Source organism: Adiantum capillus-veneris, chromosome 26, assembly GCF_014529385.1.
Source record: "Adiantum capillus-veneris isolate H3 chromosome 26, ASM1452938v2, whole genome shotgun sequence".
Classification (NCBI taxonomy): domain Eukaryota; kingdom Viridiplantae; phylum Streptophyta; class Polypodiopsida; order Polypodiales; family Pteridaceae; genus Adiantum; species Adiantum capillus-veneris.
Genome location: NC_140956.1, coordinates 106,810,886 through 106,824,510, shown reverse-complemented (window position 1 = coordinate 106,824,510; position 13,625 = coordinate 106,810,886). Strand labels below are relative to the sequence as shown.

The 13,625-nt window shown below is 41.3% G+C and overlaps 1 protein-coding gene across 5 annotated transcripts; it reads right to left on the bottom strand.

Moving 5' to 3' along the window:
• Positions 1-254: 254 nt before the first annotated feature.
• On the bottom strand, positions 255-10,056 carry LOC147423955 (uncharacterized). Of its 5 annotated transcripts, none has more exons than XM_086501851.1 (4): positions 9,612-10,056; positions 8,881-8,960; positions 587-662; positions 255-503 (listed from the first exon to the last, which is right to left on the bottom strand). In XM_086501851.1, the coding sequence occupies exons 1-4, from the start codon at positions 9,925-9,927 to the stop codon at positions 463-465; spliced, it is 513 nt and encodes a 170-aa protein (XP_086357977.1). In that variant the 5' UTR covers positions 9,928-10,056; the 3' UTR covers positions 255-462. The 5 variants fall into 5 exon arrangements, 3 of the variants coding, with proteins under 3 accessions (XP_086357977.1, XP_086357978.1, XP_086357979.1); XR_015186629.1 differs by lacking the exons at positions 255-503; positions 587-662 and adding exons at positions 8,119-8,262; positions 8,356-8,454; XR_015186630.1 differs by lacking the exons at positions 255-503; positions 587-662 and adding exons at positions 8,119-8,262; positions 8,356-8,444.
• Between the last annotated feature and the right edge of the window lie 3,569 nt (positions 10,057-13,625).

Genomic DNA, 13,625 nt, shown 5'->3' with positions numbered 1-13,625 from the left:
TTTGGGTGTCTCATAGTTTGGTTGTAGTTGACATATTATGTGATACACTCACACATGAGAGAGAGAGAGAGAGAGAGAGAGAGAGAGAGAAGAAATGATATATTACGTCTTCAAAAGGCCAAAGTGACCTATTAGACAAAAGAGTTCACAAATGGGGAATCTGATACAATGTCTATGTAAAAGACTGAAAAATTGAAAACCGAAAAAGTTGAAATTGAACTGAGCTAAAATGAATTGGAACGAAATGAAGGAAGAGAGAGAGAGAGAGAGAGAGAGAGAGAGAGAGAGAGAGAGAGAGAGAGAGAGACTCTTAGGTTTGGTATACATAATTGCATATATGCATATACATTCGTGCTTCTCTATAGAGTTTGAACTTGCCATTTATGTCTCAAAGAAGCAAAAGGTCACCATTTATGGTGCTAATCTATGGGTTAAAAGTTAGGAGCAATATGAGATTGCTTTTTATTCTTCATCTCCAACTTCAACTATCTCACTTGTGGAACCTGCATTTTAAGAGCAAAACACACTCTCTCTATTCAAGATTTCAAGTTATTAGAATAATCAAATGCTTATTTCACATGTTTACCTAGGTTATTGTAGACATCTCCACAAGTGGCATGACAAGTTGGTGCTGTTGTTGGCAATGATTGTGATGCTAAAGCCTGAAAGCATCATAGTGAGCAATTGAAGATTTTTGTTGGAATTGGTAAATTGTGAATATGCATGTACTCTTATCCCAAAAGGTAGTGTGATGGTGAGGCATTTTACTCATTACTACTTGATTGTGGTAAGGTTCCTTTGCTCACTTGGGTATGAAGATCTATAATTGTGTCAAGGTTCTTGCCCTTGACATATAACACAAGAAGTTTTGAACAAATTCTCACAATAATTCCCACATTGTGACTTACCTCAACATCATGAGCTTCTGTGAGGGAGGCACCGCATACCTAGCTAGGTACGATTGGGGGCAGGGGACCGCCGGCCTGGTGGGGGGGACCGGTGGTCCCCTGCCCCCAATCATACCTAGCTAGGTATGCGGTGCCTCTCAAGCAGAAGCTCATGATGTTATTCATTGTATGAAAAACATTGGAAAAGACTCTGTTTTCCTACATGAGAAAATTTCTAAATCTTCTTGTGATGAGTGAACCATCTTCTTTGGATTGCTCGTCTAAAGGGGTTGGGTAGGTTGGCCAAGAGAAGCCCTTAAGTCTTACTAACGAGCACTCTGTAAATAGTTTTATGGGGAATGGTAACGGAATTCACCATATTGAAACTTAGTATAAGGCATGCATTCAAGACCCATTTTTAAAATCTCTTATCGAGTAGCAACTCTCACTGACTACCTACTAAGGGTTGTCACCATTTTGAAACTTAGTATAAGGCATGCATTCAAGATCCATTTCTAAAATCACATATCTAAAATCACATATCGATGCATGCTCATCTCATCTACCAAGCTAATTACTAAGCTAAGCTATGCTAATATGAGTGATTATGTGAGGAGATGTACATCTTTCTCGTAAGATACTCCTTCTTCCTCTCAATCTACTCTCATACCCTGCTATCTCTCACCATCTTCGAAGGTGTGTGAGGTCTTGGGTCTGAGACCGGGGATAATTAAAGTTGTTTTTGCTAAGTGTTTTGCTTGGTGCATGAAGCTTTCATCTTCATTGCATTAGCTAGTCCATGCAAATCCGGTCCTCAACTGTTGTCAATTGCTTAATTTCTCTCTCTTTTGAAAGTATTGTTGATGCTATCTAACTAGGTGTTATGCTTTTTGTTGCTCTCTCCACCCAAGCACTCTTGTAATTCTCATTAGGAATCCATTCTAATGAAATGCCCACTATGTTCATGCTAATTTCTGCTACACATAAGTTATTAGGCCATTAAATGTTACATTGGTATCAGAGCACAATGTTTCTCTTTTCTTGCTCAAGAAGGGAGGTCCTCAAGCTAGCTATAAATGGTTGGTATTATTAATTGCCTGTGAGTAAGTAGAATAGGGATTTTTCAGCCTTGCAATGCGCCTGCCTTCGTGCAGTTAACGGGGCATCACCGTCAAGAGCTATGGTCTTAATAGTGGAGTCCTACGGGGCTTGCCTACGGCTTAACCACTATTGAGCTATTAGAAGCTTGACAGGAGCCGGTGCTGTTTTGGTGACGAAAGACCCTCTCTTCTATTCATTGCAATTAATAGTATTCGAGCCGCGGGTACAATAGCTTGAGTGCTTTTTCTAAAGGGGTAAAGAGGAGTAGAAACTAGGGCTTGAAGTGCCAAAGTACACCTAAAAAGTTTACACCTAAAAGTTGTTAGAATGGCTGACAATAGTAAAGAGAGTGAAATTAATGTTGATAACTTTGATTTTGCTCATGAGCAAGCTACTAATGATGCTTCAATGCTTGTTAACTATCTTGTTTCTAGGCTTCAACAAGCCATGGGCAATCCATCTCTCCAAAGTAAAGTGCAACGGTAGCTCCGTGCTCATGGGATTCTCCAAGCTCATCACGATGACGAGAGAACACCTAGGAAGCCTCCTTGTGAGACTCCCAAAAGAGGTCTCTCTCCGATTCGGGAAGAAGAAGAGAATCCATATGAAGGGCTCAAGAATTTACTTCTTGATGATGCATCTCCTTCCCAAAGGAGAACTCAAGAGCATCCATCGAAGGAACGAGAAAGAAGTGAGTCTCCCGCCACCTCGGTGGAGATGGCTCCACGAAAACGGCGGGCTAAACGCTCTCCATCACCACCAAAGTGGAGAAGACCATCACACTCTTCTCCACGCCATAATTCAAAGAGGGATGATAAAAAGCAAGAGAAGAAAAAGGCGAGAAAGAGGACACCCTCTTCTCCATCTTCTTCATCCTCTTCCTCTTATGAAAGTGATGGTGAAGACAACGAAGATTAAGACAAGAAAAAGGCGAGAAAGAGTTCACCCTCTTCTCCACCTTCTTCAAATTCTTCACCTTCTAAAGAAAGTGATGGTGCAACCTTTGAACCATAAAAAAGAAGAGGCCATAGGAAATCCTATGCCGCATGGAAGAGGTCGTCCAAGTTGAAGAAATTCAAGGAGGGAGGGAAGAGCATCTCTTTCCTTACCTATGATGGTACCTTTGGTGCTACGGACAAAGTCTTGGCCTTTATCCAACAGTTCGATGCGGCGTTGGGAGATGAGGGCTTCACGGAGTCCTCTAAGCTATGCCATGTAGCTATGCATTTTCAAAAGTCCGCCAGGCAATGGTGATCTAGCGTACGAGCCAACGGTGAAGCTCCACAAACATGGAAAGCTTTAAGAGCTTCCATTATGAAGCAGTTTTTGGCCACCGAAGCCAAAGACAAAGTACTCACCGAATGGCGAAGCCTAAAGCTCTCTCCTTATGAATCCATCCACAAATATGTAGACAAGTTTTGGGACCTACAACTCAAAGCCACTGTCTTCAAAAAGTTGGATTTTGGAGAGCAAAAGCAACAATTTTGTGCGGGCTTAACCGAAGAAATGGTGGAGTATGTCAACTCCCAAAGGCCACGTACCATATCGGCGGTAATACACCATACTATGGTGGCCTCTCGAATCAATTTCCAAACGGGGACTAAAAGAAATAATAAGCCCCCGGAAAACAACGGTTCCAATGAGCCTAAGGGGAAGGACAATGTCCAAAACTCTCCTAAGGGCAACTCCAACAAAGCTAAAGAGAAGGGAGTTTACAAAGGTAAGAACAAACTCTCTCCTGAAGAGCTTAAGCGTTATCGCAAGGATAACCGGTGTTTCAAGTGCGACGAACAAGGGCATGCGTACCGCGCTTGTCCCCAAAAGAACAACCGCCAAGATCCTCCTAGAGCTTCCTTGGTTGAAATCCAAGAGGAGGAGACTCACCAAGCTCATCACAAAGGATCTCCTCTATGCCATGCTTGGGGAAAGGTAAGAGAACATGATGCTTTTATTCTCTTTGAACTCACAATTTTATATCTATAGAGTTGGCCACCAAGCTAGGCATACAATCCTACGAGATGGGAGATGTCCTACCCGCAGACAGTGCCTTCAAGGGGCAAGAAGCTTTAGTCACTCCCTTAATCGGAAAATTGAGGCTTCATGTCCAAGGCTATGTGGACAAAGAGGACTTCTTTATCTCTCCTCTCAAGCATGAGGATGTAATCCTAGGGGCAACATGGTTTGACCGCCTGGCTGTCGATGTTAAATTTCTTGAAAGGAGAATCTCCTTTAAGTTCAGGGAAAAAGACATGTATATAGATGCTAAGGAAATGGGTAACACTATCCCCATTGTACATACACCAGCTTTCAACAAGTCAATAAAGAGCTCTATTTCCGTGTACATGATTTTTGTTAAAGATTCTCAAAATGAACCTAATGCTTTAGCAAAAGAAAATAAAAGCAACCAAAAGGAATTAGAGTTATCCAATTTTCTCAAGGGGTTTCAAGATGTTTTTATTGACGACATCCCTTGTGAGATACCTCCTAAACGAGGTAATGATGACCATGCAATTGAACTTCTTCCAGGAAGTTCACTGCCTAATAAACCTCCTTATAGAGTTTCTCAAGCTCAACAAGAGGAGATTATGCGGCAAGTGCATGAGTTAGTTGAGAAGGGCATGGTTAGGCCTAGCTCATCTCCATTTTGCTCATCTGTGCTATTAGTGCAAAAGAAAGATGGCACATATCGTATGTGTGTCGACTATAGAGCACTACATAGGATCACTATCAAGAATAGGTTTCCGTTCCACGGAGAGAAGACCTATTTGATAAGCTACAAGGATCGACCTACTTCAGTAGGATTGACCTAAAAAGTGGCTATCATCAAATAAGGATAGTTGATCAAGACATTGTAAAGACCGCATTTCGCACCACATTTGGTCTTTACGAATACATTGTCATGCCTTTTGGCTTGACCAATGCACCAGCCACATTCAACCGCTTGATGGAGAAGCTGTTCAGGCCTCATCGAACCTTCACTGGAGTGTTCTTTGATGATATATCATCTACTCTAATTCATTAGGCAAACACAAGCAACACCTCCAGGTAATATTTCAAGTTTTAAGAGAGAATAAACTTTATGTTAATCGAAAGAAAAGTGAATTTTTCTTGCAAGAGATTCAGTATTTAGGTCACATTATCTCTCAAGATGGCATCCAAATGGATCCATCCAAGTTAGAGGTAATAAAAGGATGGCCTAAACCAAGGAATCTTCATGAACTAAGAAGCTTTATAGGTATGTGTGCATACTATAGACGCTTCATAGAAAAGTTCTCACAAATTGCGGGACCATTACATGACCTAACAAAGAAAAGCGTTAGGTATACATGGTCTGCTAAGGAGAACAATGCTTTCAAAAAGCTTATCTCTCAACCTGTGCTTACACTACCGGATCTCTCAAAACCATTTGAGGTCCAATGTGATGCTTGTGGTGATTTCCTTGGAGCTGTTTTGCTCCAAGAAGGGCACGCCATAGGCTATGAGAGTCGAAGGCTCGACCCTATTGAGCAAGCTCTAGGCATATATGAAAAGGAACTCCTTGCAGTTCTACATGCCTTAGACTCACGGAAGCACTATTTATTGGGGACTCCTTTCATTCTGCGAACGGATCACCAAAGTCTTAAGTACTTCATGACGCAGACCAAGCTCTCCGACAAACAAATGAGGTGGGCAAATTTCCTTTCGCAATTTCATTTTCATATTGCTCACATTGCTGGCAAGCATAATCAAGTAGCTGATGCACTCTCAAGACGGCCGAGAGTTGAATGCGGTTTCCATAGCAACTCACAATGATCTATCTTCAATGATAGGTGAGTATGCTATTGATCCCGATTTTAGAGATGCGATTTCAGCCCTTGCATTAGGGAAGAAAGAAGAACCATTTACTTTACAAGATGGTTATCTTCTGTATGGCAATAGACTATGCGTTACTAACTCACTACGTGAGAAAGTAATGTATGAATCTCATGCTCCACCGTATGCGGGGCATAGAGGGATTCAGTCTACCTTAAAGGGAATTGAAACATATTTCTATTGGCCTACCATGAAAGTGAACATACAAGAGTATGTTTCTAAATGTGTGGTATTCCAAAAGACAAAATTTGATAGAGGGAAGCAACTTGGATTGCTTCAACCCTTGCCAATCCCTAATTCACCATGGGAGAGCATATCCATGGATTTTATCTTTGGATTGCCTAAGTCTATCCATGGGAATACGGGAATATGGACGATAGTAGACAGGTTCAGTAAACAAGCTCATTTTATGCCTGTCAAAAAGACTATCAAAGCAAATGGCAACCCTCTTCATTTCACAAATTTTCAAGTACCATGGCTTGCCAATGTCCATAGTGCCGGATAGAGATCCTAGAATGACCAGTAATTTCTGGAAGGGTCTCTTTGAGAATTTAGGAACAAGGCTAAAATTCTCTTCGACCTATCATCCACAAACGGATGGCCAAAGTGAAATAGCTAACCTAACAATTCTCGATCTACTAAAAGCCTATGTAACGGAAGTAGATCAAAGATCCCAATGGGAGAAGTGCTTACCCTTAGTGGAGTATGCTTACAATAACACTGTACATACTTCCACGGGAAAAGCACCTTTCAAGGTAATTGAGGGGAGATCAAAAATTCCCTTGCTACTTAAGGGACATGGGAATATCTTCGCTGCAGGTGAGTATAGCCGAGACCTACAAGAATCTTTTCAAAAGATTAAGAATGCTATCTCTATCTCACAGCAAAGGCAAAAGGCTGCTGTCTGCTGACAAGCATAGAAGAGCCCAAACCTTTAAAGAAAATGATTGGGTCTTATTAAAGTTTCCCAAGGCTCGATTAAGGCACACAACGGGCAAGAATCCTACGGGCCACCAAAAGTACTATGCTAAACTAGCAAAAAGGTACTATGGTCCCTTCCAGATTCTTAGGCCAATCAATGAGATGGCCTATCAACTCAAGTTGCCCAATCATTGGCTCATACACATTGCTTTCCATGTGAGCCTATTAAAGCCTTACAAAGGAGAGCCACCTCAATAACCAACTATTGAAGACCCACCGGAGATCAAGGACCAAGAGGAGGTGCTGCAGCCCGAGTCCATTCTCCGACATGAAGACAAGGTACTAAGAGGCGGTAAGACTATCTGATGATATCTTATTAAGTTTAAGAATTATCCTTTTGAAGATGCTAGATGGATGCAAGGCATACAATTAAAGGATAACCTAAACCTTGTCAATGCTTACAATGCTTCCCAAGAGTAAGCAAATGTACAAAATGTTAAAAATGAACAAAGTTTTTGTCTTATAAGACTCTCTTTTTCTTTATTGTGCACAAAAATTAAGTAGTATGCATGCTTAGATCAAGTTTGTGGAGACGACGTCTCCCAAACACCAAGTAGAGCTTGTCACTCTACTATGGAAGACTGATAGGACTAATGTGCAGACATGCTCGCGGCAGCCTCAGGCTCTCAAGCGCCAAATGGACTAGTCATCCATTGTGGAAGGATGTCGTAGGGTAACATAGGGATCCTCTACCCGCTAAGAAAAGGACTCATGAATATGCTTTATCTTCTCTACACCATAGTCGAGGACGACTATGATTTCAAAAGAGAGGTAATGTCATAGTAGCTAGATGTGAAGCAGCTAGTGAGAATCCCTCCATTTGTTCCAAAATTTCCATCTATGAGAGGCCTAGCGGGAAAGTATGCAAATGGATTCAAAAGACCTAGAAGATCCTTTTCTTCAAGAACGACCTACTCTTGGGAGGCAAGATAGTGGAAGAACCAAGCCATCCTAATTTGCACTCAAATTGTCCACTTTTGCTACCTCAAACAAGCCTAGAAGGCAAGGAACCAACGTGTCTTTTAAAAAGACCACTTGACGGCTAGCTTCAAAGAGATTATACAAGAAAGTAGGGACGTGATCAGCTCTATCAAAAAACATAAGATCTCTAAAGACCAGAGTCATGAAATCAAAACCCTTTCAAATGTAACTTTTAAAGTAGCTCTTGTGGTCAAGGGACTGTGTAACCCCTTGTCGTGTAATTGATCCCTCAAGGCACTCAAGCGGGTGCCTTGAGGGTTCTTTGTACATTCCTTTTTGGGTTAATATAAACATCACCCACTCACAATTATGAGTGTAGGGAAAAAAACCTTATCTATTTTGGAAGAATACAATGTATCATTTTCTATCCAAACCAGTGAATTGCTGGAAAAACCATCGAAATCCTTTTGTTGAATCCTCGTGTAAGACCATTTTTGACCTTCTCAAAGGGCAAGGATCTCTGTCACCATGGTTGTTGTGATTATTCTTATGATTTATTCTTTCAACAAAAGAGTGAGGCTGAGTAGATAAGTCTTTTTACAATTTAAGATACCTATTTCAAGTTCCCTATTGAAGATACCTATTTTCCACCTACAAATTTTCCTATTTCCACCCCTAGTTTAACTTAGAAGGTAAGAAAACCTGCAAAAATCTGGAAAAACTTAGTGTTAAAACAGTCAATTTCCTCTAGAACTTTCCATACGTAGGCTTCTAAGGGTTCTAGAAAATAGCTTTTTTTAAAAAAGCATCGGTATGTAGGTGCATACACACATGAGAAAGAGCTAAATCTAAGCATGTACATACATGAGAGACTTAAATGCTATATACATGGCATACATGCATGAATGTGTGTGTGTGTGTGTGTGTGTGTGTGTGTGTGTGAGAGAGAGAGAGAGAGAGAGAGAGAGAGAGAGAGAGAGAGAGAGAGAGAGAGGAGGTTGTGCATGCCTGTTGATGATGTGTGTGCACACGTATGCGTGTGTGTGAGTAATGTGTGTGTGTGTGTGAGAGAGAGAGAGAGTCTTAGTTGAGAGAGAGAGAGAGAGAGAGAGAGAGAGAGAGAGGAAGGTGTGCATGCCTCTTGATGATGAGCATGCAGAACTTCACTTTGAGGATCTTCATTCCATCTTTCCTCCAAAAAAAACCTTTTATATTGAGCTGCAAAACAATAACACATGTAACAATGTGAAAAAAGACTTAAGGCTAAAAGAAGTTAAGAACTTCCATCTGATGAATGGAACAGGTTAATTGTTACTACTTTAACTGACTCTCATAGATAAGGACCTTGCGTTGTTCACGGGCTTGCTCCCCAATTAGCCGATGTATCAGTGACATCTAAGAGTTGTCATGGCTCGGCACGAGCATGGCATGAATGTAATTTTTGTGGTTGTCAATATAATTCACTCACCATTGTGAGTTTTGCCCCCCCCCCCCAAAAAAAAAAAAAAAAAAAAAAAAACCTCCATCTCTCTCTCTCTCTCTCTCTCACTCTCACACTCACACACACACACACACACACACACACACACACACACACACACACACATGTTTGAAGTTCTCTCTAAGTTCTACGTCTTGCATGCAACATGCCAACTTGAGAGAGAATTACTGATGTGTGTGACAATCATGCACGTGCACACATACACACATTGGAACTTGGTAGTTCTCTTATGGCTTGCAACGGGCCACTTGAGAGAACTACCAACGCGCGCACACACACACACGTGTGTGTGTGTGTGTGTGTGTGTGTGTGTGTGAGAGAGAGAGAGAGAGAGAGAGAGAGAGAGAGAGAGAGAGAGAGAGAGAGACCTATTAGCTGTGAGATACGAGACTGGGCATCTTCAACTTTGGTATTGAGGGTGCTCTTGAGATCGAGAAGACGGCCTGGGAGGATGGTGGTAACAGTGCCACGGAGGTAAGCAAGCTCAGCTGCAATGGAAGTCTCCATAAGATCCATAGCCAACTTTTGCCATTTCTCCCTCTCCTCTAACCTCCCCATTTCAAGCCATGGGTGTGCAAAATTGGGCACCCCCCTTGCATCCAACTTGTGCCTCTCTGCACTCGCACTAGCCATGCTAGGAGTTGAGGAGGACACAGGCACCGTGGTGTTGTGGGGGGTGGCCATATTTAGACAAACCCTCTAGAAATGTAATCACTCTTAATCTTAATTACACACACAGTCTTAATCGTAATCACTCAATGATACACACTCTTAGCTTTACGTCACACACATCACACAGAAACCAACCTATATAGTGCCTTCTTAAAATCTAACCTTAGGGCTCAAAAAGCTAACATTTGCTCATAAAGCTTTGAATATTCTTGAGTCAAATTTTTGATTTCCACCCCCTTTATTAGCACTCAAAACTTCCTTCATGCTCCATCTTTTCTTTTCTTTGAAAACAAGCTCGCTAATGCTGCCGTTATCCTTTTCTTCATTGCGCACAAAAAGGTTCTAGCTTCCAAAACTAGCAATCCTCATGCTCCTTTCTCTAAAGTACAAGATACGTGCATGCATTCTATCATTGCATATGTAAGGTGCACACACGATCACACACAGATATTGACCTTGATCTTGATTTTCAAGGTCCAAGGGAATTACAATTGAGATTTTTCATTTTCACCTAAGAAGTTTAGGTACGCGTGTGCGCATCCGTATGTACGTGTGTGCGCATGATTACATGAGTGAGATAAACATAGTAAACTTGTTATTTTTCATGGTGGTACACACAAGCAAACACATACATCCCAAAACATCTATATCTATACTATTTATAATCTATCTATACTATATATAATGGAGCTTAAAATTTTCAAGGAAGGGGAGAGCCTCGATGTGTCACACTTGGTTCATTCCAAAGAAAACATTTAGAAACATTCAATTTGAAATGTAAAAGTAAAAGGTAAGTACTAAGATGATAGAAGATGAGAAACGAAGTAAGAGACCCGAACGCTATGACCAAACTCATGCTTGACAATCTCGATCAAATTATTGGTCAGCCAGAAGTCTCCACTCAAGGGATCAAGAAGGCCAAAGCCTATCTACTTGGTACGGTCAAATGTGATATACTCCCTACTGATACAAAAGCATTAGAGAGACCTATCTCTATCGATGAATGTTGGATTGCCTTGTAAGCAATGGGGAAGGAAAAGTCCCTTGGGTGGAATGGACGCACTACTAAATTTTTCAAAAAATTATGGGAGGATCGCAAAATCCCGATAGCAAAGCTAGCTAACAGAGCTCTTTTGTAGGGGCAATTGGATGCCAATCTTAAAAGAGGACTAATCAAACTTATACCCAAGTTGGTTTGTTGCTCGCTCTACTAAAACACTGGCGGCTTATCTCCATGATGGCAATTGCGTACAAGGTCATTACACTAAGATTGGCGTTAACCTTGAACAAAATCATCACCCCCACCAACACGGATTCATCAAAGCAAGGTTGCCCCCTTGCCCCACTGCTTTTTGCAATCAACTCTCACCCTTTAAAGGGTGACTGCACTCGAGGACAGTGCGAAGAAAGAAGAAATTCAAGGTCTTTCACTTCCAGGAGGAAAACAACTGCTTGCTAAGCTGTTTGCAGATGACTTTGCTCTTTCTTAAAGCCAACTCAAAAATGCTAAGAAGAGCCCTTGAGATTGTGCAGGTGTTTGCTTTTGCTTCCGGCTCAATGTGCAATAAGGAGAAATCAAGATTGATTTCTCTCTCAGAAAGTGACTCGCTCGACCCCACAGAATGGTCAGGGGAAGTTATAGGTAAGGGCACTATGTTCAGGCACTTGGGAGCTCCACTTGGGGTGGGCATCATGAATAAGCAAAGATTTGACTAGTTCTTGACCAAAATAAATAGCAAAATGAGAAGGTGGAAGTTTGTGCTCCTCCCCTTTCATAGCAAAGTCATGATAATCAATGCTTTCATGATCCCATACATCTCATTTGTTTCGTCGTTGCTACAACTGAGCAAATTCAATGGGAAAGAATTTTTGAAGCCTAACGGTTTCTGTGGAAAAGCAACACAAAACGTCAACCCCTTGCCAATGGGGGAGATGGGAATGGATAGCGAGACCAAAGAATAAAGGCAAAATTGTAATTATTGACCCTGTGGTACATGCAGAAGCTTTGTGTGCCAAGCTGGTGATCTCTTTGACGGACCAAAACGAGGAATGGGCTATTGGCTTGGAATATGATTACTGAAGCAAAGCTTGCCTCGAAAGGAGGCACTTGGAAGAATGCCATAATGCAAGATCTTTGTGTCCTCTTGGACCCTCTTGAAGCTTGGAGGCTACATAAGGGAGCTAGTACAAAAGTGTAGCAAAGAAGTTTCAACCTTGGAATGGGGGGAGAATTTCAAATACTTTAAGGATTCCTCTCTCAATTGGTCCCCCTGGCTCCCCAAACTTGGAAAGGGTTTCTTAGACCCCTTTTGCAAGGAAGTGGCACGTTTGGTGAATTACAAAGGTATCTCAAAAATATCTCATCTTTGGGATGACAAAAGCTTTCCATGGAAGGATGTGAAGCTAGTAATGTTGCAACATAACTTCCGTATGTACAGAAGGCTTTTGATTGATTTTTTTTTTGAGTTAATATAATTTTTCTCAACTCACAATTGTGAGTATGGAAAAAAAAACATGATAAAAGATTAAAAGACTTCTGTGAGTTATGCCAATGTAAAGTCAAAACAATTAGTACTCTATATCTAATTCTAATATTGACCACTTTTGTTTCTGAAAGCAGGCTCTACTTTGGATTTTGAAGGCCAAATAAGTTTGCCAAAGTGTCTCATTAAAGGAAATCTACAAAGATCCCTTGGCCTTAGCAGAAAAGGAAAAGGAAAGCGCACACTTTGCATTTTGATTTTAAAACAAATGCTCATATGAGCTTGAATGAAAGGTTTTTAATCTTTCGAGAGTAAACAGGGTTTTAATCTGTTGAGATGTTTACTCTGGTGTTTTGGGAATTTTGGAAAATTTGAAGGGCATTTTGGGAAATTTTGACAAAATATCAGAGATATTTTGGGAATTTTTGAAATGTGAGGGGTACTTTGGGAATTTTCAATCTTTATTCCTTTTGGACAATTGAGATCCGTTTTTGCACACTTAGCATGTAATTTGTTGCAAATTAGATCCGTTTTTGCGCGTTTAGCATGTAATTTGTTGCAAATTACCTTGCAAAAAAGGTTAAGCCTACATTTAGCATCTTGTATTGATAGACAATCAGTCTTCTTACCAAAAGCTATTTTTTATGTGGAGAAATTTAATCTCATAACAAGGGGTATTTTGGGAATTTTGGAAAATTTGAAGGGCATTTTGGAAATTTATGTTGGGAATCTGAGCATGGGAAGGGAGAGAGATATTTTGTAGAGGGGGTACCTGGAGAGAGAGAGAGAGAGAGAGAGAGAGAGAGAGAGAGAGAGAGAGATGCCAGATGTATTAGTGAAGGCAGATGCGGAAGAGAGAGAGAGAGAGAGAGAGAGAGAGAGAGAGAGAGCAAGCATCGTGACATCTATCATGCAGTGAGGGCGATCGAGGGTTTGGAAAAGGGAAGGATGGCTGCCAGCTATGTTCGTGAAGGCAGACGCTAGCGGAGAGAGAGAGAGAGATCTAGTGAGCAGAAGCAAGAAGCATGGGGTTGTAGATCAGGCTGCCAGAAGGAACTAGGGTGGCTCTCTCTCTCTCTCTCTCTCTCTCTCTCCCACACACACACACACACACACACACACACACACACACACACACACACACACACACACACGTTCTCTCGTTTGCTTGTCTGCATGATCAAATCCGTCCGAGATGTGGTCTCTCTCCCTCTCTCTTTGCGTCTC

Bases quoted from the DNA above. Each gene is read 5' to 3' on its own strand.
- LOC147423955 (XM_086501851.1), bottom strand. From the start codon at position 9,927: ATGGCCACCCCCCACAACACCACGGTGCCTGTGTCCTCCTCAACTCCT. The intron at 663-8,880 runs GCATGCACACCT...TGATGCTTTCAG, and splicing joins TGCATGCTCATCATCAAGAG to GCTTTAGCATCACAATCATT. The intron at 504-586 runs GTAAACATGTGA...CTTAAAATGCAG, and splicing joins AGATGTCTACAATAACCTAG to GTTCCACAAGTGAGATAGTT.